This window comes from Myiozetetes cayanensis, unplaced genomic scaffold (assembly GCF_022539395.1).
Source record: "Myiozetetes cayanensis isolate MyiCay16 unplaced genomic scaffold, myiCay2020 scf22, whole genome shotgun sequence".
NCBI lineage: Eukaryota > Metazoa > Chordata > Aves > Passeriformes > Tyrannidae > Myiozetetes > Myiozetetes cayanensis.
Window position 1 is genome coordinate 4,574,354 of NW_026087434.1, and position 24,389 is coordinate 4,598,742.

Genomic DNA, 24,389 nt, shown 5'->3' on the forward strand with positions numbered 1-24,389 from the left:
TGTGTCAGTCAGACTGTGCAGCCCAGCAGTTAAACTGACAGATAATCCTCACCCAGAGCTGCTCCAGAGGACGCCGCTGCTCTGTGTTTTCCAAACCAGTCTATCCCCTTGGCAGCTGGCCAGCTATTTGGGATAGTTCTCTCACTCCAAATCACAGCCTGTCCCAGACTAATCTGTCATCCAGTTCTGCATTAACTCCTTCTGCTTCCAGGAAAAGCTCTCTCACTGTGGAACACACGGCAATGAGAAGGAATTGAGATGGGCAAAAATCCCCACGGGCAGCAAAGTAACAGGAGGATTCCGGAGGTCAAGGCTTATCTAAGGACAGCATCTTGTCAGGTTATCATTCCTCATTTACAATATTAAAACCAATCTTTTATCTTCCTATCTAATTTCCCTGCTATCAGGATTTCCGTGTCTTCCAGAAACCAACCCCTTTTTGGGTGGATAAGCCACACGTTATGACCCTCCAAGCCCTCACCTGGAAGGACAAACCCAACCACCCTCTGCCTGGGGGTGAAGAAGACACTTCACCTCTGGGTGTGTTTATGGAAGCACTTATTAGAGGAGCTTTATTTTCTTCTCAAGCAACAGGAGATCACTGTATTTTGACCAAGGCTCCAACCCAGCACAGACATTCCTCTATTTCTTATCTTAAACAAACTCAATTCTGCCGAACATGGGGTGACTGCAAACACTTCCTGAGGAAAGAAGGATCTTAATCCAACGAAACCACAACATAATTTGCTGCTTTTAACACACACTCAAAGACTGGCACATGAAAGTGTTTTTAAAATGTGTACTTTTTAAAGATATCAGCATTGTTTACAAACCTCGTGCATTTAATTACGAAAGAATTGTCATTTCCCCTCTCAGCATTGTGTGCCTCCCGCTCCGGGCCTCTACAGTATTATTCCAGGCAGGACTGGTAGTCTTATTAAGATTGTCTGACACTTCCCATTAGAGGATGCTGCCTTCAGTTCCTTCGGCCTCTGCCAGATTTCAACCATTCTGCTTGGATTTCTTGTGTGCCACTTACGTTCCTGCCAAAATGGTTCTACAGTTTCCCGAGAAAGGTTCCGCAAAAATACTTTGTTTTGAACCTGTTAAAAGTTTCTGGCAAACTTTTCCCCGAGCTGTGCTAAGTGGCCTTTGCACTGGAAGAGAGGGCAGCTCGTGGATCAGTGTTATTTCATGGAATCACAGAATCATTTAGACTGGAAAAGACCTCTGAGAGTCCAACTATTACCCCAGCACTGCCAACTCCGCCACCAAACCATGTCTTAAGTGCCACATCTACACATTTTTTCAATATCCCCCAGAGCTGGTGGCACAACCACTTCCCTGGGCTTCCCTATGTCCATGCTCAGGCTGGGGGAGAAGGGGGTAATTTCAGTAAGTGATTAGGACTCAAAGCTGAGAACGGAGCAAGGAGGTGAGGAAGGCAAAGATGAGGGAGCCTGGTAGTCACAGAGGAGAGGCAGAGCCTGGGAGAGGAAGGCTGTTCCAGCAAAGGTTGGGATGAACAAGTTCAGCACCAGAGCATCATTGCAGGGAACAGGGAAGCAGAGTGACTGCTGATGGTACAAACACAGCTCCACATTCCCCAGTCCCACAGATCCTGTTCAACAGACACTGAAGTGCACTGGCAAAGCTCCCTGTCCTCCTTCAGCTCCTTACAGTGAGGGTAAGTTGTCATCCTCTACTCAGTCCAAGCAGCAGGACACTGTGGGATGGCTGCCAGGTCCCTTCCTACACAATTCCAATATGCCTGTTGTAAGAGAGGCACATGAGAAAGTCTAGGATGTCTTTTCATTTTGTTTGTAAAATTAAATGCAAAAGTTGTTTAAGATGCACAGTCATGGTTGCAACAATCTTTAAAGTTTCAGTCAAGTATTGTCTTTTCCAGATTCTTTCCTCCTTAAGCAGACACTTGTTTCACCCATTTTGATTTATCCAAATGAACCCTTACATTATCTGCCACAAATTATTCCTAACTCCTGCAGAGACACAATCAGCAACTTTTTAGGGGTTTTCTCCAGCGCTGACAACTATTGCACCTGTATGCTTCACAGAAACTATTTCTTTCCCCACAAGACTCCCATGAAAGAAGGGGCAGCGCTTCTCTTTGCAGGTGAAGGACAGAAGTAGAGACACTTCAGACCAAAGATCCAGCCTCTCAGGTTAGCAGATGTTACAGGCACTGCCTGAATTTCAAATCAACCCTCACTGACTTCTGCTGCAGGTGAGGGCCACCCAAGGTGTCACACTGGGCTCCTCACAGCAAGGGATGCACACACACACTGTGACACCCTCACATAATCAAATGACTTGTTCAGAACCCTGCTGAAACTTTATGCAAAATTCAGTCTCTCCAGACAAAAATCCTTCTGTCCTTCCTGCCAGATTTTTCCTTCTGCCCCTGCCATTCCCTGCATCCTCTCACATCTGCTGTAAATGAGGTCAAGATCCAAGATCCTACAGACACCCACATCCTTCCTGATACGGCCCTGACTCAACCCAGAGCTGGTCTGACCTCCACATGCAGACCAGGAAAAGGGAGAAGAGAGGATAAAATGGAATTAAAGCTGCATCTCCAAGCAGACAAGGGAGGGGTTTGCTGTCTGAAGCTGCACACGTGGCTTTCAGCTGAGTGCAGACCGTGGAGGGCTTGACTTGCAGCTCCTGCATGTGTTTAACGTGGTGTGCATGTAACGTGCTCTGCCTGCTGGGCCAGTAACGTTCTGCCCTTCAAAAGCAATAAACAAATAAATATAAGGGACCAGCAGGTAAAATTTTCCACTATGTCTCCCAGACTCTACTCTTCTGTAAGATCCACATTCTGAAAGCCCTACCTCGACCTACAGAAGGCTGCACTTAGCTCAGTGAGACTCCATTTCTAAAAACAACCAGGAAATTAAACTTTTACTCCCTCCCAAACTACCCCTGCAAGACACCTGACAGTAGTGGTTCCTGTTCTGAACATTTCCCTCACAGAAGTGCTTACACAGAGAGACAGAGGGTTTGACTACACAGGCATTTTAAAATTCTTGAAAAGCATGCAATCTAGAGCATTCCTAAATGCCTTTCTGATTTTCTTGGAGGATGCTGCTTTCCTTACAAAGATCAGCCAAGATGGTACTCAGTGGGGACAGGGCCTGAAGAGACGCTGCAGGGCAGAGCATTCACACCGTGTTTAATTTTGATTTACACTTGGCTTAGAAGCATGTCTCACTTCAAGATGCTGATATTCTCTGGTGCACTGGAGCTTCATGACATCCTCTGGCATGTTTTCATTAACTGGCAATTCACATATAGTAAGGTTCCTCAAAAGTGCAGTAATTCTTTCTCTTCTTAAAGGGAAGGTTCCAGAAGAGCATCAGAATTGTCAACCTGCTCTGAAGGAGGCGAAAAGATCCATTTTCCTTTCCTTGGACAATTAAATACCCGGCTTTAATAAACCAGTCACCAGTAGATTTTAGATAGGGCAAAATCATAAAAGCCTGATATGGGACAGAATCAAAGAATAATTTAGGTTGGAGAAGCTGTCCGAGACCATCAAGTTCAACCTGTGACCAATCCCCACCTTTGTCACCCAGCCCAGAGCACTGAGTGCCACGTCCTGTCATTCCTTAGACACCTCCAGGGGTGGGGACTCCACCACCTCCCTGAGCAGCCTGTTCCAATGCTTAACCACCCAGGAGTGAAGAAATTCTTGCTGATGTCCAACCTGAACCTCCCCTGGCACAGCTTGAGGCCGTTTCCTCTTGTCCTACCACCAGTTGCCTGGAGACCCTCGCCTTGTTCCAACCTCAAATATGCCCTCACGTGGAACAGTGCTCCAAACAAAGACGGCACTTCTCCTCAAGATGGAGTTCATGGCACTGCCAACGTGCTCTCCAGGTGAGCTCCTCTCACATTGTTCTCTTTATTTGTCTATCCAGGACAGCACGCTCTCAGCCAGTAAACAGGTCTTGCAAAAAGCCATCCTGTTAATCCTGACAGCATATGCCACCCGTGACTCACGGATCTATTACCCAGTTCTGGTACCCAAGCCCTTCTTGCTTTGGGTGTGTTATCAAAACACAGCCAAGTGAGATTTCCACTGGCATGGAAAGGCCACGTGCAAGAGGTACATTTCCTCTGCCTCCCAATCAGTAGCTCATGGCAAGCCCGAGAGACAGACAACAGATGCTATCAGCGGCACTCGGAATATATCCCTCCAGAAAAAGAGGTCACTGGGCAGAGTTACAGCAACTTGAAAATCTCAGCTTCTCTCTTGAGCTGCTCCGCGCACACAAATCGGAATTATCTCTCGCAGCCGCTTTGTATTTTTAATTTTTTACTTTTTTATCACTTTACGTTTCACTAAAAGGAAGTTCACTCTTTATGGGACAATTCATAGAGGGGGATTTGTATAAAATAATCACATTTTAAGAATTAGGGATGCCAGAATAGGAACACGCTGTTCCCATAACCTTTTAAGTAAGACTTGAGTACATTTTATTTTCTCTCTGCCTTAAATTAGGATCCTCTAACATGTTTTGGAAAATAAATCCCAAACAAACAGCAAAACCCGAAAAACTGCATTTGGTTTGTTACAGCCTAATAGCTGCAGAGGTCTCATTTGCCTTTATATACTGGTTTTATTCCCCAGGTGCACACAGAAAGAAAGCACAAGGGTGTGTGGTTGTAGCTTTTTCTCTTTTGATATGTTTATCTAATTTATAAACTACACAGATGCACCAGGCCTGGGTAGTCTGAAAAAGGGGTCAGAGGAGGAGCGGAACACGTCACTAAGACTTAGGGAAAATTCCAGGAGAACAGGCTGTGGAATATGGATTTTACCTGTCTGTCTGTAACCACTTTACAGCTGCTGCAAGATACAGGTTTCAGTGGCACATCAGAGAAAAACTGGGAACTTCAAAAAGCAAGTCTAATTAAAAGAAATTAAAACACTGGGCAAGACATTGTCTGATAAATTCACTTCTAAACGTGAGTCACCGAGCACCTGAAAATGGCAAGAAGATGCTGAGGAGCCTCAAAACCCAAACTAATGCCTGCAGAGATTTCTGCACCTCACTTTGACCAGAAAAACCAACACATACCAAAATCTTCGGGTTTATCTTTTAAAAATAGAGGCAGTGATAAAGGTTGGTGATGGGATATACTTCTTGGAAGAAATCCTGGAATCCTAATGCTTATTTTCCTTCTTGTGACCTGCTCTGCAAACTGCCCACAGCCCTGGACTGAGCCTCTGAACACTCCAACTGTGCATGTTCTGAATGCAACAGGCATGCTGAACCTGTGGAGATTGTCAACTATGTCAAAAATGAAATTAAAATGCCCCAAGACACAAAAGTCGAGGTTCCCTCCATTCACTGAGCAGAGCATTTATTGTGAAGCCTCCAGGAGGCATCTCAGCAAAAGGGATCAGGGAAACTCGACTGCCATTTGAGAACTTCCATTTCTTCTGAACTCTTTGCCCTCAATTCACAAGTAACAAAGATTTTAGTTTTGATGTCACACACAGCGTGGCTCTCCACTGCCAATTAATGATAAAAACCATTAATATATTAAGGCAATATATTTTAAAAATACCAATCTTTTCAAAATAAAAATGTATTTCAGTGTAAGCTTGAGGCCAACATGCACTGGCAAATCACTGAGCAGTTCACTGCTTATGGGAGCTTTTAAACATGGGTGTCTGCATTTTAGAAAGAGACAGAAACACAGAGGACCCTGTCCATTGAAAATCATCATAAAGAGAAATGTGAGCCAACAGCAGCCTTATTTACAGTAACCATACCTTTCATTCAGTATTTTTCTTCCACCATCCATAGCTGCAAATTTCAAATACTGGCTGCCAAGGCAGGCATACCCCATGACTTTCAAATGATATCTCAGCTCTGAAACATTTCTTTACTGGAGACCCTTTGGATAAATTAAATTTCATGGGAATAAAGTTCCCTGCATGCTGTGCTGCACTTCGTGCTTCCCAGCACCCAGACCAGCAGCTCAGCACCATTCTGACTGAAAACAATGTGCTTTCCTACTTTCATAGGCAACACATCACTGGTATGGACCACCACTATTTCGGGGTTATTTGGGAGAGGGGAACGTGCCAATGTACTTATTTCTGAGACCTTCAGTCTCTACAACACTTGATAATTCATATTAAACATACCATGGGGCCTTATTTCAAGCTGATTCCCACACAAGTAAATTGACTGCCTGGCTTCCTTTTCACACTGGTGGCCATCCCATTCTCTGGGCAGGACACCCGTGAGACAGCACAGGCCTCACAGGGTTTTGTCTGTCCAGGGGTTTTGGGAGGGTTTGTGGTGAGGACAACACAGGACACAACCCCCTCATGTTCTTTCCCTCTTATTCACAGGTCAGCTGCAGGCACAGGCACTGCAGAGCTCCCACTGCGTGTCCCTGCTCAACACAGGACGGGGTCTGCAGCAGTCGGACATGCGGAAAAAGGTGTGCCTGTGCCCAAATGGACGGAGAAACCCTGGAGAGCTGGAAAGCACTGCAGGCTGAGGGCAGCAACAATTCACAGGCTTGGAAAATTATGTGGGCTTTACCTTTTACACTCCTGTTAACTCTGATTTTCATGAAGTAGGTGGTGTTGCTACAGCAACTGTCGTATCACATCATTTCTGCTGTCTCTGTCACAGGGATCATCTTATTTTATCTTAAACTGAGATATGCAGCTTTTCTTCATCTATTCTAAAGCCCTCTGCATTCTGGATATAAAAAATTATACAAAATAGAGCTGTGTCATATAAATGATTTTTTTTTTTCCCAAATGTTGCAGAAGGAATAAAGAAAATGGCACTGACAGATTTATGGTGCTCCAGATTTTCAGAAATAAATTAAGGGCTGGTCTCACAATAAAGATGTTTCATGCCACCTTTAACGTGTTCTTCCTGCAGAAGCTAACCCTGTGTTCCTGTGCACTTCAGCAGAAGTAACTCATCTATTCACAGGTGAAAACATCTTGCTTCCTCATGCCCTGGCTATTTATGTGCCTGCATTCCACACAACTCACACCCAGCTTAGACGCTGCTGCCCACCCACCACACACAACCTCACCTGCTGCACCTGCAGCCTGGAAGAAGGACCTACTGAAGCAGAAGTCTCAGCCCATCCTTACCTGTTTCAGAGGGTTTGGTCCAAGCTGCCTAGGGATGAGGCAGTCACTCAGCTTTACCCTTGCTCAGTAACCCAAGAATTTGGCTCTGCCTCTTTCGCCTCCACTCTGCTGCCTGGATAAGGTCTTTTGAGGATTCAGTGCACCAGCAAAACTCAATAAAACCCTGATGATGGAAAAGCCCTATTCAATTTTTGTTATTAACATGCATTCCAACTCGTGCACTCAGGGGTCTTCCTTTAAAAAATATAAAAAGCAATGTAGAACAGTAGTAAATATTCATTTACACCCTCAGGCTACTCAGGAAACCAAAGAAAAGCCCTACCTCTAGTCAAAGGTTATTGCCCAGACCACTCATCTGCCAGCACAGCTCAGACCACCAGATCAAGCTCTGCCACAGCCTGAGCTGGTGAGTATTTATACCTGCTTCTTCCTAAGTATTTCCAGTCACTTCCAAAACAATCAGTGCAGTCACCAAACTGCACTTCACTTCTACAAACAGGTCCTGGGCAGATGGAAATTTGCCAGCATGGATCCAACCAGTGGGCAAGAACTGTATCCTGTGCACCTGGTTAACTGCCACGTGTGAAATTAAGTTATCAAATGGCCTTTCAGTTCCTTCCATCACTTTGCAAACTTCCTTTCAGTGCTCCAGTAGCTGACAGTTATCCCTAGGCTCAGTTTCTTAGGGAAATGAGTTTTGTGATATCGTGCTGTTCACGTGTCTGTCCAGCACCCTCCCAACAGCTCTGGAAATCGCTGGCCAATTTCAAACAAATTTGGCAGAGAGGTATCCACACATGCTTTGTGAAAACCATACAAATGAAGGAAGCTCATTACACATCAGAGAACCCACAGAGATTGTGCTGCTCATGGAACTGATTCCTTGGGCAGGCAGTAAGAAGGAAAAAAGAAAAGCATTACCATTTGTTAATGGCACTCAGAAAAGTCATTTAATCCTCTTGTTCTCTACTGGAATTGAGAGTATCTTCTCACTTTATCCTACCCACTCATTTACTATTTCCAGTAATCATGAGCAAAATTATTTGTTTCACAACTGCACTGTCACTTGACAATCCCTCTGAATTCCATGCAGACACATCTGGGATTGATAGCCATTAAACAGTTAGGCACATGTCCTGTCTTAAAAATCAATGTAGAAGACAGTCAGATGTGGACAATCCAGCTGTCTGGTATCGCCCCAGCATTTATTTATTCTTATACTATGTCCTGGAAACCAGAACTCTACTAGAAAGAGCTTTTTTTATATTATCCGCAGCACTTATTATGCAAGCAATTTAAGTCCTCACAGTAGGAGTGTTTGGGAATCAACAAATTTGCTCTGGCAGCAAAGAAACATTCATTATTGGGTTTGCAGTGGGGAGGGGTTTGGTTGAAGGGGGGAATTTTTTTAATGATTTTTTAAAGATTTTGTTAAAACACGAGACAAAAAGCTGCTTGAGGGACGTTGGGCAGGACTCAGCTGAGAATCAGAATGCTCTGGGTTTATGCTGGAAACTGCATGTCCCTACCCACCTGGGGGATGTGAATCCTGATGTGTGGGTTTCCTGGGCAAGACCAGAGGTCCCCTCTGACCCTTTTCCTTCTCACTCTCACTGCTGCTCTGCCCATGTCACGCACACCCACAATTACTCCAGCTTGGGGAAGAACAGGTTAAACTCAGCCAAGAAGAAAACAAGCAAGAGAAACACCTTTCCTCTTTCTGCTTAACTGGATAATTGGAGAGCAGGAACCTGCTTGATGAGTTTCAGCAGCTCCCAGAGATCAGGCAGGGCTGTTTCTGAGAGCTGTCGATGGATAAACACCTTTAAGCTGATCAACAGGGTACCCCTTGCTAAGTCTGTTTGGTTTTTTTTTTTTGACAAGTAAAATTTCCAGAAGGCAATGAAGCAGTTTGTATTCCAAAGATCCATCCCCCAACACAGTAAGAACAGGGAACTGAAAAGGCAGAGTATTTTATAGATGTTATAAACATAAGGTTTACAGTCAGAATAAACAGATTGTTAAAAAAAATGGAGTTAAGTGAATGGAGAAAAATGAAATTATTATTAACTGCAATGGGGAGAGTGCAACAGTAAAACTCAAATGAATAAATTAACAGGTTCTGTCCTAATAGTATAAGGGGCCAAGAATATTCTAGTCCTGCTCTGTACAATCCCCTGGGCTTACTACTTGATACCATTTACCTATTAACATAAAGGTTTTACTCTGTGCACTTGGTGATTTTGAGTCCAGTTGGCTAAAAAAATGTACACAAGGGTTGCTTTTCACAGAAGGATTATCTTGTCCTACCTATATCAGATGTGTGTGCCAGCATGTGAGCTAAACAAACAAACAAACAAAACCAAACCCTGGTCAAGTCTGGCTGTAAGGTAAGTCTCACCACCAGACTTTCTCCCAGGTCAGTCCTTTTCTCTCTGAGGATGCAGGAGAGAGTAAAAGAAAGCAAACATTTATTTATATTCCAAACAACAACATACAGATTTGGGGAAAAGTATTTCAGCTTTGCCAGTACTGATCTGCTCAGAGACAGCTCTGATGAAGTTACCCTACAAACAGGTTTCTTCGGTTCAACAAACCAACCAACCCCCCTCACTATATTTCAAGAGAGATGTCCCTTCATAAAGCAACAGGAACTGCTCCTCAAACATTCCTGCTTGCCATCATATTTTGTACCCCCACCCCAAGCATTATGTCTTTTTGAACTACTTTTTCATACACGGGTGCCCTCGGAGTTTCAAACCCAGAGCCAATTTTCCACAACACACTGCATTTTGAAAAGCCCATTTTTTGTTTCACAGAGAAATAAATGAGTTTGCATCATAAAGGCTTTATACCCCCCCAAACCCAAAGCCTCCCATACAGCTAAAAATCAAATCCAGCTTTATTTTCCTGCATGAGTCAGGCTGCATGCAAACAGCTTCTGAGGAAGGCAACTTGGGGTGGAGAACAGAACTGAAGTAAGAAATCCAGAGAGGGATACTTGTTCTTCTAACAGCACACTCCTATTTTCCCAAGACATTTGCTAATATTTTCATTTTAAAACCAGAGGAAAGCCACCCCCTTCCCCCCAAAAGAAGTTTATAATATTTAAAAGACACACAAGGACACACTTTATTATTTTAACAATTATTGCTATTTTCAGAGCTCCAGCACAGCTACTTCCTTCCATAATTGGACTTCAATCAAACCCTAGTGAAGCTTTTGATCTTGGAAAGAGTAACAACACAGCTCTGTTATCGGCACAGAGGGGGCAAAGAGTAGGACATCCAGCATTTTTCAATAAAAGAAAGTTAATTGCTTTGACTTATATTTATCAAAGGTCACGGCTACAAGTTCTGAGTGCACACACGTAACGGTGCACACCGAGAAACCTTGTGTGGACTGGCTGAAGTAAGTGTTGGGATTATATTCTCTGTGTGCATTAAAACAAAAAAAACACACGCACAAAAAGGAGAAGAAAAAAGCAGCAAAACAATGCTAGATTACTATCCAAATATACCCCAGTGGATGTCCTGCCAAATAGCAAATATGTGGCTGTAAGCTCCAAACTGAAATAAAAGCTTGGCCAGCAGCCCAGAGCTCCACTGTATTTTGCTCAGCCAGCCATAATCTGGCAGAACAGAGTGAACACATTTGCAGCCACGTGATGGAGAAGCCCGTCGGGCCAAGCTGATTTCCTTGTGTTGGTTAAATGTGATCTTCAGACTGTACACATCAGGGAAAACGTGAGAAAGTGGGAAACAACCAGCCACGGGCTACGAACTGAAGGGCAGCAAAAAAACTCCTGAAGGAGTTTGCCTGAAGGTTCGGGTTTGCAGTGCTGTGTTTTAATGAGGTGGTAACTGGGCTGTTTCCACCGGGGTGCCCGGCATTCACCTGATCTCCTCGGGAGTTACCATCAGCTCCTTCAGGATGCAGATCCTGAGAGAACCTGATTCCCAAAGGCACTGTAAATTCTCCACTGCGTAGGACTGAGAGCTACCCATCAGTGGTTCAAAAATGCAAAATGCTGAGTGACTTTGAATTCCATACTGAGGAGAATTCCATACTCAGAGGTGCTCAGGACTCCCAGGATGTGGCCCAGAGTGGTCCAGGACATCCCCCAGGGTTCAGACTGTGGAGCCACCCAGTAGCACCACTGAACGCAGAGGAACACTCATGAAGTTCGACAGAATTTGGCCAACGAATTCAATTAGAAAAACATGCAGAGTCTAAAGGGCTAAAAGCTGCTCCCATGATCAGGTATTAATTTTGATAATAGTGATAATAATACTCTTAAATAACTTACTTAAGGATGGACAACCAACACCCCTGGCCAGAGTCAGAGCTGCACATGACCCGTGAGAGCATGTTAGGTGTGGGAGCAGAAAGAAAAGCCTCCGAACACAAGATCTCAGAAGAACATCCCTGCTACAGATAAGAGCAACTCAGCTAAAACAGTCACCACAGTACCTAAGAAAAGTGAGATTTGTTTACTCTCTAAGAGAAATAAATTGATAAACTAGACACGTGCAGCACCTGGTGAAATCGGAGACGCACACGAGTTGACAACTACACCTCCAGTTCTCTCCTGTCTGGCTGATGAGTCCTTTTCACGTGTTCAGAACAGCTTCCAGACTGAGACTACCACGACTTGCAACAATGACATCAACCATGTCGCGCTGAGAAAATTGAGCAGATAAGAGACTTCAGAAAAGCGTTTCTTAAACCTGGTGGTGAGCCCGGTCCAGCTGAAAGATCAGCCTTTCTGAGAGCAGCCACGTGATTATGGATGCAAGAACACCAGGCCTTGGAGTCTGGACAATCCATGCCCTGATTTTTTAAGTGCCAAGGCACCAATAGCTCAGGTGTTTCTAGCAGACACCCAAACCACAGCTGCCCAACATCTGTAATAGAAGGCTTGTGGTTTAACCTGTCAGAAGGCAGATATGCAGGTTAACTTTGAATACACTGCACTCTTTCCTAGTTTTCTCACGTAAGCACAGAGCTGAGTGATGCCCCTGTTCACAAGGTCAACCTCCTGCTCCATTTTACTCAACTGGTGTTGCTCTCAAAAAAATGATTCAATCACCATTCTACTCCACTTCAGAAAAACCTTCAGCTGGTGAGCCCTGTTGCCTTTGGCACTCAGTGAATTAGTGGACTAAGGCACTGTACCAGCACATGGCCGAGGAGCATGACACAATCTAGATATGTGACTTATTAACCTGATCTCTTATTTATGCTCTTCTCCTCCAAGAGAAACAATCTTCACTACGGGCAGGGGAATTAACTCCTCATTTTTCAACGCACATCTGTCACTCCCTCGTGACTAACCTGCCTGGGTAGCTGAGGTCTCTGGAAAAGTCTGGAAATCGAGAGTGGGAATTAAACAAAGGTGCCATAAGGTATTTGTAGTTTAACTCCCCAAAGTCTGCACATTCTTTACTCATCAGAGGATCACCCAGCTCGACAGGGCTGTGATTCTGGCCACCCTCCTTCAGCTCTTAGTTGCATTACTCCACCCTCACTCTGCTATTAGCAAAGAGAATTGGTTTATTCCACGTGGCCAGCCCAGCGTATAAAAAGGATACACCAAACCAAATTATCTCAGGATGAATGCAGCACCAAAAAAATGGAAAAAAAAAAAAAACAACAACAAACCACTGAGCAAACATATACTGCTGTGAAAATTTGACTTTGACATCGATATGCCGCTGTGGTGTACTTCAAATAACAGTGAGCTCACCACTTGCAGTTATTTCAGATGTGTATCTGATTTTTCACTCTTCCAAAGTTAAGCTCAAGGCAATATTTCAGTCACATTAACGCCCCCTCTCCCCCCCCAAAAAAAGGCAGAGAAAATAAAATTGCAACATTTCCCAATAAACTTTCTCCAACTTAATCCTGAGTGAGGAAGCAGGGAGAAACCCTTGAGTGTCTTTTCACACAGCTTTTTCTTTTAAAGACACTTCATACCAAATATGCCACTGCCAGACCAAAGGGGCTTTTGGACCTCAGGTAAGTGTTACCTTACCACAAAGGGTATCTGGAAACAGAGTGTAGGGACACAGAAAGGTTCTATCTGATTTGTAAATGCCCTGCCAAGTGTGTGTTTGGGGGAGAGGGAATGGGACTCAGGGGGAGCAGGGGGGTCCACCCAGCAGTGCTGCATTACACCGAGAGCGGGCTGTGTCACTACAGCTTTAGCCCGACACACCCATATTTTACAGCACACAATGTACTGTACAATTCACAAAGCCAAGAAACTCAACATATCTAATCTGGCAGAAAAACAAAGTCATATCAGGTTAATCCAATTCTTAAATTGCACAACTTTAAAAAGACCAATGGGAAAACAAATCTTCCCCTCAGTTGTGTTCCCCTATCCCCCCGTCCCAGAGCACATACCCTGCACGACCTACTTTTCCTCTTTGATCCCTCATCATTTTTAGCCCACCCTCACTCTCCCTTGTTCCTCACTCCCTCCTAACCTGCCTCCAGCCCCAAGCCCCTGTGGCAGAGTGGAAAGTTTCCCAGATTAGAGCCAGTGCTGTGCGGGATGAATGGGGAGATGGGCACGCAAGGTCACTTGGACACCCGCCCGCCTGTGATACCGCAATAATTGCGATAAGAGCCCTCAAATCTGAAGTTATCTCACCACAAGGTAGTTTCAAACAAGGCAGCAGAGCTGGGGCCACTCTGCTGCACAAGAGGAATGGGATATTGCAAGGTCATGGCAAAGTTCAGAAAGTTTTTAGGTAAAACAACTGTGCTCAATTTTGGAGAGGACCAAGCCCTTTCCACTGCTCAGGATCAGAACCCTTCAAGATCATGTTTACAAACCTTAGAGCTGGTTTTCTAACTTCTCTTTTCAAATAAAAACCCCAGAGTCTCATAAAATCACAAAACTCAAGAAGCTGAGGATTTCCAAGGAAGAATAATGGTGGGAAAAAGTTTGTGACACCCCCCACACCGTCCCTCCAACACACACTAAACCAATTAAATTTGGTTTCTTGCAGATTCTTTTCTCAAAGTGAATTAGCATCTCATGGTGTCTAAAAGGGTGTCAGCTTTTCTAGAAGCATTTCACACGGATCAGGCATTTTAAAGGTCTTCTGTGAATTTTCTGATGTGAAAAATGCACATTTACATTAGTCTTCCTGCTCAGCAACATATTCCCACCCTACATCCACTCCTCTATCCCTTCCTCTGTTTTCATGACATTTTAGGACTGTAATTATTCTTTCGGAATCGCAACTCCTGTGCCACAATGTGGTTAAAAGAGCCAATATACTCAAAAAAAAAAGTAAAAATCAGCAAGCAGGAACAGGTAGGAGACCACACATACCTAGGATGACTGGATTTGGTTTGTTTTCACAGAAAACCCCCCAGTGCTCTTCTCTCCCAGCAAGCAGGAGCTGCAAGAGTTACATCCCCAGGAGGGCCGATGCCCCCACCGAGGGGCCGCAGCTGCAGGGATTACAGACGTCACCAACATCTATATTTCCACTATGCAGCACAAAGAGGGAACAGTGCTATGGCTGATTGCTGCAGGGTCCTTCAAATTAAGTCAGTTTAACCCCCTCTCTTTTGATGAGGAACAGGATTTGGGTTGGAGCGCTTAGTTCCTACTTACTAAGCATTAAGCTAAAGCATACAGCTGTTTTTTTTAAGCAGACTTCTTGCTGGAATAAGACTCATTTCCAAATGTTGCAGTGGTGAGTTTGTAAAAATGACTGAATAGTTTTAAGTCATCTGCTCTGCTTCAGTGCAGCCCTCTTGCCTTAAGCCTGTGCTTTATGTTCTGCAGCCTCTCCTACGAGGTTTAGTGCTATTATTTCGGTAATCTCGCTGCCCTAAAAATATTGATTGCTCCAATAAACACACTTCTGCAGTATTTTGCGCTTTGAAGTCTCACATTATTGTTCCTTCATTTCTTTCAAAATGCAATTTACAGTTTCCTTCCTCTCCACACTTAATTTGTGTTTGAGTGCTTTCAGCTGTACCACGATTGCTGTTACCAGGTCACCTCAAATACACCGATGTCCACATACACATTAAGTAAGTGGGGAGGCCTTGCAGGTGTCTTATTTAAAACCTAAAATCTGATCATTGCCACACAAAGTCATGGATCTTGCTATGGCAGAGAACCCTGTTCATTCAATTGTTTATTAAATTCAGGAGAACCAACCCGTTCTGTAATGAATTACTTAATCTTTGACCTATTGTCCACAGCCATGTTCCAGAACAAAGAATTTACAGCAAGCTGAGCTCCCTAAGGCTAATTGGAAAATAAATCCTTTTTTTTTTTTTTAAACAAACATTCTCCATCCTCAACAAATCTTTGCCAAACTTTATATTTTTGCCTCTCTGTTTATACACCTACATATCTAAGGATGGCATTTTGCTAGAGGTGAGTTATTGCCCTGGTTGACTCTGCTTCTGCTTGTAGTAAGTGCATGTTAATGCATCCATCTGTGGGTTCCTGTCAAATTTTGTTTCAGTAATAATCTAGATTTGTGTTCCAGTTAAAAAGGAGCCTCTGTTTTCTAGAATGAAATTTGGATTTTTTTTTTATTTCCTCCTACCAACAGCCACACACCAAAGCACAAGCCAAGAGCTTCAAGATGCTCAATGCCTGTTTTCATTAAATGCCAAATAATATGAACAAGAGAATAATACCAGCAAGATGAAGAGCTAAAGCTGCTTCTCTCAAACTTGAGTAGAGGACCCTGAAGCAAGATCCTGCCACATCAGAGGAGCTAAGCCATGGTGTTGGATGGCACTCAGTGAAAATCTGGGCCAAATTTAACCCTGGCAAAATTTAATTGAGAGAATGGGCAGGGAAGCAGAACTGTGCAACAGCTCCAAGAGTGTCAGAAATATGAGAGATTGAACAATAACTGGTATTTGTTTAAAACTTGATGGGTAACACCTCAGTTATGCAGAGCTGAAGTGCTTGAAGAGCCCCAGCAGAAAAGAAAAAAAAATAAATGTTGCAACACATGCTGCTTTACCTACCTCTGTGTTAGCTCTCCCTTCAGCAGCTCTGAAGCTCTCAGGGCCAAATTCAGCTTTTTGATAAACAGAAAGCTTCTTTAACACCATTTGTTCATTAAAAAAAAAAATATGATACAAGCTACAAAAATCTGTTTGCCATGCATTCATTTTGACACAGTTGTGCATTTTAAACTCATTTCCTATATATAACTTAGTCCATTAAATGGAACAGATCTGAGGTTTAAGCAAATGGTTTCTCAGAGCTTTCATTACCTACTTAATGAAGAAGAGACCAACCCACAGTTTTTCTTGAATATAACTTAGTTGAAATATTTTTTCTGATCACCAGTCTTTTGTGAAATTCAAAATATTGAAGATCTATTTTATTTGTTATGAAAGGAAAACTTAAAAAAAAAAGGGAAGCTTATGATCTTGTTTGTGTGATATAAATACTGAATAATAGTACTGCCAGGCAACCAAGCTTCTGATTTCATAATGCTCAGAAGTCCTCTTTACTGATGGTGACTATGTCCTTTCACCCCGTGAAAACTCCACTGCTGCACTGAGAGCTGTTACCCCCATTAAAAAAAAAAAGTAATTCCAGAAAGATGAATGACAAGTGAGTGAATGGTGACATTTTGCTGCTCCACCTGGGAGCTGACGGAGAGCAGTCAACAAGCTGCCTGCCTGCTGAGCCACACAGAAATCAGTGAGACCACATGAGGAGTAAAGTACTTACTGCTCAGATTAATTGGCAGAATCTGGCCTCTGCAGCTCCCACAACTGCCAATTTGCTGTCATATAAATATGTGGAGATTGAACAATTTAATGTGTTTCCAAGTAGCTTCATCTAATCAGATAATATCGAAGTCTTTGTATACATCTCCTGATGAGGTCTCCTCTCTTCACTATAATGTATTGTTTTAGGAAAGACTTCAGGGTGTACTTGCTTCTTAAATAAAATCAAATCACTGCACTGAGAATCCTGCAGTTGCTCTCCAATGCACTTCGAGATGGGAAACAAAGATCTGAGAAAGTCACTGTGCTTGTTCTAGGTAACTGCAACAAGTTTGACACTCAGACACCCTTAAGGGGACAAAAACAACAAAACAACAAACCAACAACCCTAGGTGTTCCCTGTGTGTATCCTCTTCCTATCTGTGGATAGCCCTTACTTGCCTAAGGAGCTCTACCTGTGTAGAATTCACCATTCCCAGTGAGACCTGGAGAGTCAGGCCGTAGATATTTGAAAGTACAGCATAACGCCCAAGATTGTTTCACACTGTTTACTGTTTGAACTCTGAATTAACTTCAAGTCTTTTCACGCAGTCGAGCAACTATTTAACCGATAATCAACATTTAACAGTGAATATTAAAATTAGCTCCCTTGAAGGAGACACAGTGTTCTTGCTTCCAGCACTAACAAGCCTTGTGCGTTCAGCACTTTTTCCCCCCCCCGTTATCATGTGACAGGCTATTTTTAATATTTGCCTGAATATATTTTGCATCTCCCTTTGATCCAGAGAGCGTGTGAGGCTCGTCTGCGGGTTGAGCCTCCTTCGCTGTGGCAGCGCAGGGCGAAGCTCTTCCATCTCGGCGGGCATGGGCTGGTGGGGATGGCAGGGGCAGCTGAGCCGGCTGGCACAGGGCAGGGATGCGTGCCTGGAGCACATGGTCCCACAGGCACCGGGAGCCTCACGTGAGGCTCAATGTGCGGAGCAGCTGCTGGTACCAACCCCACGCCGGTCACTCCCACGGGCACGTGGGAGACCAAAGGTCGGGAAATTCCCAGCTCCTCTGGGTGCTGCAGGTAGAAGAGCCCTTCGCCTCTCAGAGAGGGGGGCTCCTGCGACACCTTCCTGCTTGTAAACAGTGATTAAGGCTTAGGGGAGGATTCCGCACGCAAGCCGGGAATGGTGCCCTTCGCACTGCGAGGCTGTGCTGGAGGAGGAGGTCACGTTAAGAAACACAGGGGAAGGGAGGCTGCAATACAGGGAGTGTTGCACACACACCCTTTTTTTGGGCTGCCCCTGCACCAAGTCATCCCCAGCATCCAGCCAGGAGGTTGGATGGAGCAAGAGCAAACCTCTCCCAGTTGGCTGCTGTGCCTGTCACAAACACGAGCTCCAAGAAAACGCCAAAAAACCCACCCAGCCTCGCCTGGTGTCAGTCACTGCAGCTCAGTGTCTGTGCAAGAAGCGAGAGGTAATGGATACTCACACTCTATAGGAATAAATAAACCACGACATTTAATAAAAATCTTTGTGTTCTTAGAGGGGGGTGGGAGGTGTAAGTGCACCTCACATGCAAACAATTCTCGGCGTTTCGATTAACATGCCCCAAAAATACTTTTTCTTTTTTTTCTTTTTTTTTTTTTAACTGAAAGTGAAGACTCACAGATACTGCACACAGTTATATTTCTGCAGCGGATTACAAAGCTTGTTTTTCCTTTTTTTCTTTCCTTAAATAATCCTTGGCAAGTAGTCGAAGACACCCAGCCATCCAGGGAACACAGACTGAAAACCACCATCACAGAACACAAGGCAGGAGGGAGCTCTCTCAGAACCTCTGAGAGCCCCGTCCCTCCTCAGGGAGTGGGGCAGAAACAACCCCTGGTTATCCCCGAGACACAACCCCACATCCAAGGCTTTGGTGGCAAACCCAAAACTCAGCTCTGTACCACAAAATCCCAAAAAGCTAATTAGGGTCCTTCACCAGACTTAGCCTGATGCTTCTGAACTCTAAATCACACCATTCAAACCCCTTACAGTACCTGCCCCAATCACCCCCACCAGGGAAAAGAGCTAGAAGAAAAAACAACCCATGTAGTTACCTGCAAAAATGAACTTCCCTTTACACACAAACAGCTAAAAATGACTCCAAATTTCCTCAAGGACTCTGCAGTTAAACAGAAATTTACGTTCCACCACAAAACACAGCAAAAGACAACACAAGGTGTGCAACAGATAAAGAACCACAAAAATGTGTTTGCAGTAATGGGTTACTTTAAAAGCTTCATAAAATCTGAAAACCAACCTACCAGCATCCAACATCACGACAAAAAAGAAGTTTTAAATGCGTCTACACATGACAACGACTGTTGGTCTGGAATGTTAAAATAAATCAAAATACTATTTTTCATTAATAAAATCAGTACTGTGAAAAATAAGTGGTTCCAATCTTGCAACAGTCACTGCTCTGTGTCCCTCCTCGTCAAAAAATCCCAGCATTTGCTATATGTGCATTCCCTGAACAGCAATGTATGGGAAGTAGGTGCTTCCTTTATTCTTTGCAGATGATAAACTGGAGAGCCTAAACATTTTTCCAGTGACCAGACAATGTGAGCTGGAAATATAGAATTAAGTTAAATTTATACAAACCCATTTTGTTGTTAGGGTTTTTTTAGGAGGAGAAAGGGGCAAAATCAGTGAAGATTTTGGTAATGTCACACCTACAGCCAGGTCAGCACCGCTCTGCTGAGCCTGGTGACATTCCTCGCTCTACACCAGCGCAGATTTCCTGGTTTCCAGAGATGGTATAAAACAAGTTGGGGCAATGCCACTCACTTCTACAGACAGATAAGGCTTGTGTTTCAACGCATGCACAAAATCCGATCTCCTTATGCTGCTCTTCCGCAGCCCATCCGTGTCCCAGACACCCCAGGCACGTCCCTGAGTCACACCTGGAGTTCCACGTGCAGGTGAATTCCCACCCCCGGACACGGCACAGCCGGGCTGGGAATTCTGACCACCTGCACGTGATGCCCTGATGCCCAAAACCACAGAGCCATTTAAAGTAGGGACATGAGCACCACAGGGTTTGACCCTTCCTCCAGCTCCACACCCTCTAAAAGGCTGCCATTGCCAGGCAAAAGTCAGAAGACACAGCAGGAAAATATTTTTAGAATTACTATCACCTAAAAAATCCATTTTTCCTAAAAGTAGTAAGATCACATGAAATGAATTTTTACTGAAATTGTATACTCTATACTATTTTTGCCTGGGTTTATTACAACAATACAAATCACAACAGCCATGCATACTGGGATGATAGCTGACAGCAATTAAAAATTCTTTCTTCATGTGGTAGTTCAAAAAAAAATCTGCTTTAAAAGTCTTAAGACCTATTAACCAACAGGCTCCATTGTAATGATTTTAACATTCACCTCCCTATTTCAAAACAGCACATTTGCCTTGGCACTTTTATGAAAATCCTAAATGCTCACTTTCACTCAATTTTTTTTAAAATATATGTTATATTCTCAAACTTGCTCAAATGCTAAACTGTAAGATCTTCTCGTCAAAGTAATATTTTCCCATGACAGCACATAAAAATTTCAATGACCTGATGATAAACCAGACTACTGTTAATTAAGTCACAGTTGCTATCTGTAATGGGGGGCAAGAAAATGTTATTTAAGAAGTGAAATGAGCTCCCTCTTAGAAAAACCAGATTCAACAAAACATTCTATTCTTGTAAAGGAAAAATGGTGTGGGGAAAAATATCTGCATATTGAGATGTTTTATGCTACCCCAAGAGACATGACGTCCTTCACAACAGTAAAAAAAAAAAGTGCACAGTGAGGCAAGTTCGTAACCCTGAGCTGCAAATGGCTCAGGAAAAAACGCCAAAAAAAATCAATGAGTTGAAAAGTCACACAGACAGCTGATTACAAATAAATTCTGACAGGTGATCGTTAACAGCCTGGCTCTTAATCAGGCTCCTCTGAAAAAAAAAGAGAATGAGGACAGATTATCTGCTTTTAATTTTGTGTGTGTGTATGCGACAGAAAACGGTGGGGCATATAGGCACTATTTTTAAAGCTGGTTCAGAAAAAGCAAAGAGTTTCATATCCTGCTCTTGCCAACCTCAAATATATTTTAACTTTGGAAGCTCTTATAAGTTATTAGTTAACTATGAAAAACCTTGAAACTGAAATGCAAAGCAAAGTCAAATTCACATAAAGTAAAAGTAAATGAAATCCATGACCAAACACACACTTCTGACGGAGGGGGCCAAGGAGTCTACTGACAGCTTTGAGAGGTTTTGGAGGGGGTTTTATTTCTTTTTAACAGGACAGGAACGCTGCAGCCTTGCAACAGACTTTTCTATTTCATCCAGCTCCACAACTTTTGTCCTTCTATTTATTTATTTTGCCTCCTTATCAGATGATTCTGACAATGACTTCACACGCTGAGCATGGCAAACGATCAAGCAGAAGTAGAGGAGTGGTTTCCTGCTGCCAAGAGCACACTTTGCTCTAGCACACCTTGTGTGAGCAGAAGAGCACAATAAATAAGTCACTCTCGGCGGTGTTTTTTTATTATTATTTTTCTTTAAGGAAAAAAGGCAAAGCTTCATGTTTTCCAAACTTCAATGTTGACACTATTCCACTGGCCATGATCTCAGCCCTGCTGGTGTCAAGCCAGAGCAGTTATTCTGGATTCATACTTGTGTCTCTAAAGGGATGATCTCAAGTGCTAATAAACTAATAGAAAACTTCCACTGACATCAAATGGGTTGGAACTGCACATTACAACCAGACCTTGGACTCCATGATGTTTTCTTAAGCTTGAGGTGACTACAGATGCAAGTTATGAACTCAGGTCAGAGTTGCACTCAGTTTATGCCAATTTAAGCAAGATTATAATGTAGTTCCAAAATTCAGTTCCTGTGGCAAATTTTACTTTGCTCAATAGCGAGTAAGATTATGGCCAAAATTTCAAATAGGAAGCATGGAGCTTTAACTCCAAAATCGCTGCCCTGCTCTTTTAACACTATGGCATCTACACCATTCTCTGGTCTTTTTACATGCTAACAGCAAGGCTCCCAACAAATAAAGAAGTTTCCTTGGAATTCCCACAGCTTCCTTATATAATTTAAACAAAAATCCTGGTGGAGCAAGTTAGCGATAACTGAGCTATTATTTTTATTTTCTGGAGTGTGAGTGACTCGAATCCTACGGGCTCTGAGCTGCCTGCCAAGTGCACAGGGAGAGGCATTGATTTACAGCGGGGGGAAAGAGGGCTCCTGCCAAATTCCAGAGGGGAGTTCTTAGGGCTGATTTACCTGGTCTGACCGGGCTCTGCATGCAGTTCTGCGACACCATGCCTGGATGGACTGAAGTAGAAGCCCTGCTGCTGAGGTCCATGACAGAAGGTGATGCTGAGGTAGCTTGCTGCAGACCTGACTGGTGTGGGCTAGGCTCGTGCTGGTTTGGGCTGGGTGGAATGCCATTTTCTGAGAGGAATTCTTCCAGGTCCATGTATTCCAACTGGAAAGTGTCTCCATCGTATGGCAGTGTCTTGTCCCATAATGTTGGACCCAAGAAAGCTGACTGAGGGACTGTGGTACCGCTGCTGTCATCATCTAACTTCTTCTCTTTGTCTTTTTCTTTACCGAATGCTTCAACAAAAAAAAAAACATAATAAAAACGTAAGAACTCAGTAATTAAAATATTAGCTACCACATTTCCATTATTTCTGCTGCACTCACAGGTGGTAAGAAAGGAATACTCCCTTCAGAAAAACTGATTCACTCTACCTGATAAGAGAATTGAGCCAACTGAGCACCTTTGCTGGATCCAACCTCTATTTTTAGTTAACAATTCCACTACATGTATGGCTTTGAATGTCAGCTTCAGTAAGTTCTCAACAGACTTAAAAGTGAGTATAAATACTCCAGCAAGCTGGAAGCTGTTGGTGTATTCCACTGAAATGGAACAATCTTAAACTAAAATACCCAGAATTTGTTATCCTGGCATATTTCTAAATTAAGGTCCCAATCTTGCTGGTCCTTTCACAAGGAAAGTAGCCCTGAAATTCAGCATTTCCTAACGTTACCAACATACAGTGGCTTGGCAGAACACGATTTTGATGTGCACAAGAGACAAGGAGAAACCCAAAGGTAGAAGCAAAGAAAAAGTTAAACCAAGGCTTCCCCATTTTTGAAACACCAGTGATTCCTACACACATTTTTGGAAGCGAATCGCCTGATTTCTCTACGAGATTTGCAAGAAATCCCAACTGATAAAAGCTTCCTGTCAAAACCACCGAGCCCTCGCGGCGTTTTATTTTTAACCTCACGCCAACAAGCCCCGGTGAAACCCTGGGAATGGGACTCGGGAAGCCGAGGACACAGGAAGAAGCTCTTGCGGCTCTGCAAGACCTTCCCCGGGGTTCCTGGTTTGGATCCATCGCAATGTGCGATTGCGGCTCCGCTCCCCGCAACTTTCTCCCGTTAACCCCGGGGGGAAGCGGGGCCGGCGGGGGCTTGTCGGGGGGTCCGAGATGGAGGGAGGGGGGTCCCAACATCCAACACCGCCCGAGGAGGCACCGAGCGCCCTCCGCGCTCATCCCGTTAGGTCGGGTCCCGCAGAGCGAACCGTCCCGGGGCTTAATCCCAGAGGGTGGGGGCTGGGAAAAGAGGGAAAGGAAGGGAAAGCGGCGCCGCGGCCGCCGAGGGGGTCGCAAGAAGGGAGGGGGAGCCCGAGGGAGCGATCGCTGCCCCCCCCCCGGGGGAGAAGCCTCACCGTCTTCGTGAGCGAGCGGCAGCTTGAGCGGGTTTTCCAGCAGCGACTTCAGCACGCCGTAGGTGGGCGGCAGGAACGGGGGGTTCAGCGGGAGCGGCCGCGACATGGTCGGTGCGAGGCGGGAGGAGGAGGGGGTGTGTGTAGGAGGGGGGGCGCGCAGCTGCGCGGCGAGCGGTTCCTTCCCTTCCTTCCCCCTCTTCCTGCGCCGCGGAGAGCCGGGCGCGGGGCCGGTGGCGATGGGGGCCGGCGAGGGGCCGCGGGACAGGGCTGCGGGGACCGGGCTGCGGGTCGGGCCCCTCCGTCGCGCAGCAGCAGCAGCAGCAGCAGCAGCAGCAGCAGCAGCAGCAGCAGCAGCAGCAGCTCCGCCGCCGCCGCTCCCGCCGCCCGCTCTGCGCCCGCCCGCCCCGCGCGCACGTGCAGCCGCCGCCGCCGCCGCTGACGTCACGCCCGGTAACGGCCCCGCCATTGGCGGGCCGGGCGCACCCCGCCCACACCGGGGGCGGCCACGCCCCCTCCCCACCCCGCGAGGCCACGCCCCGGCACGCGCGGGGCCGGCTCCGTGAGGGACATGAAGGGAGGGGGACACCCAAACCCCGGGCTGACCCCCCTTCAGCCGCTCCCCCCGCCCCCGTGTCTACCCGGTAACCGGGAGGAATGCGTTAATGAGATGTTAATGAGATGCTAATGAGA

The 24,389-nt window shown here is 44.8% G+C and overlaps 1 protein-coding gene across 1 annotated transcript in view; it reads right to left on the reverse strand.

Moving 5' to 3' along the window:
* Positions 1–24,023, reverse strand: part of HLF (HLF transcription factor, PAR bZIP family member) — a 31,622-nt gene extending 7,599 nt beyond the window's left edge. The window contains exons 1-2 of the mRNA XM_050319326.1: positions 23,700–24,023; positions 22,238–22,573 (exon numbers count right to left, since the gene is read on the reverse strand). Of these exons, the coding sequence (XP_050175283.1) occupies positions 22,238–22,573; positions 23,700–23,805 (442 nt within the window). The 5' untranslated portion in view covers positions 23,806–24,023. The remainder of the gene's footprint in view (positions 1–22,237; positions 22,574–23,699) is intronic.
* Between the last annotated feature and the right edge of the window lie 366 nt (positions 24,024–24,389).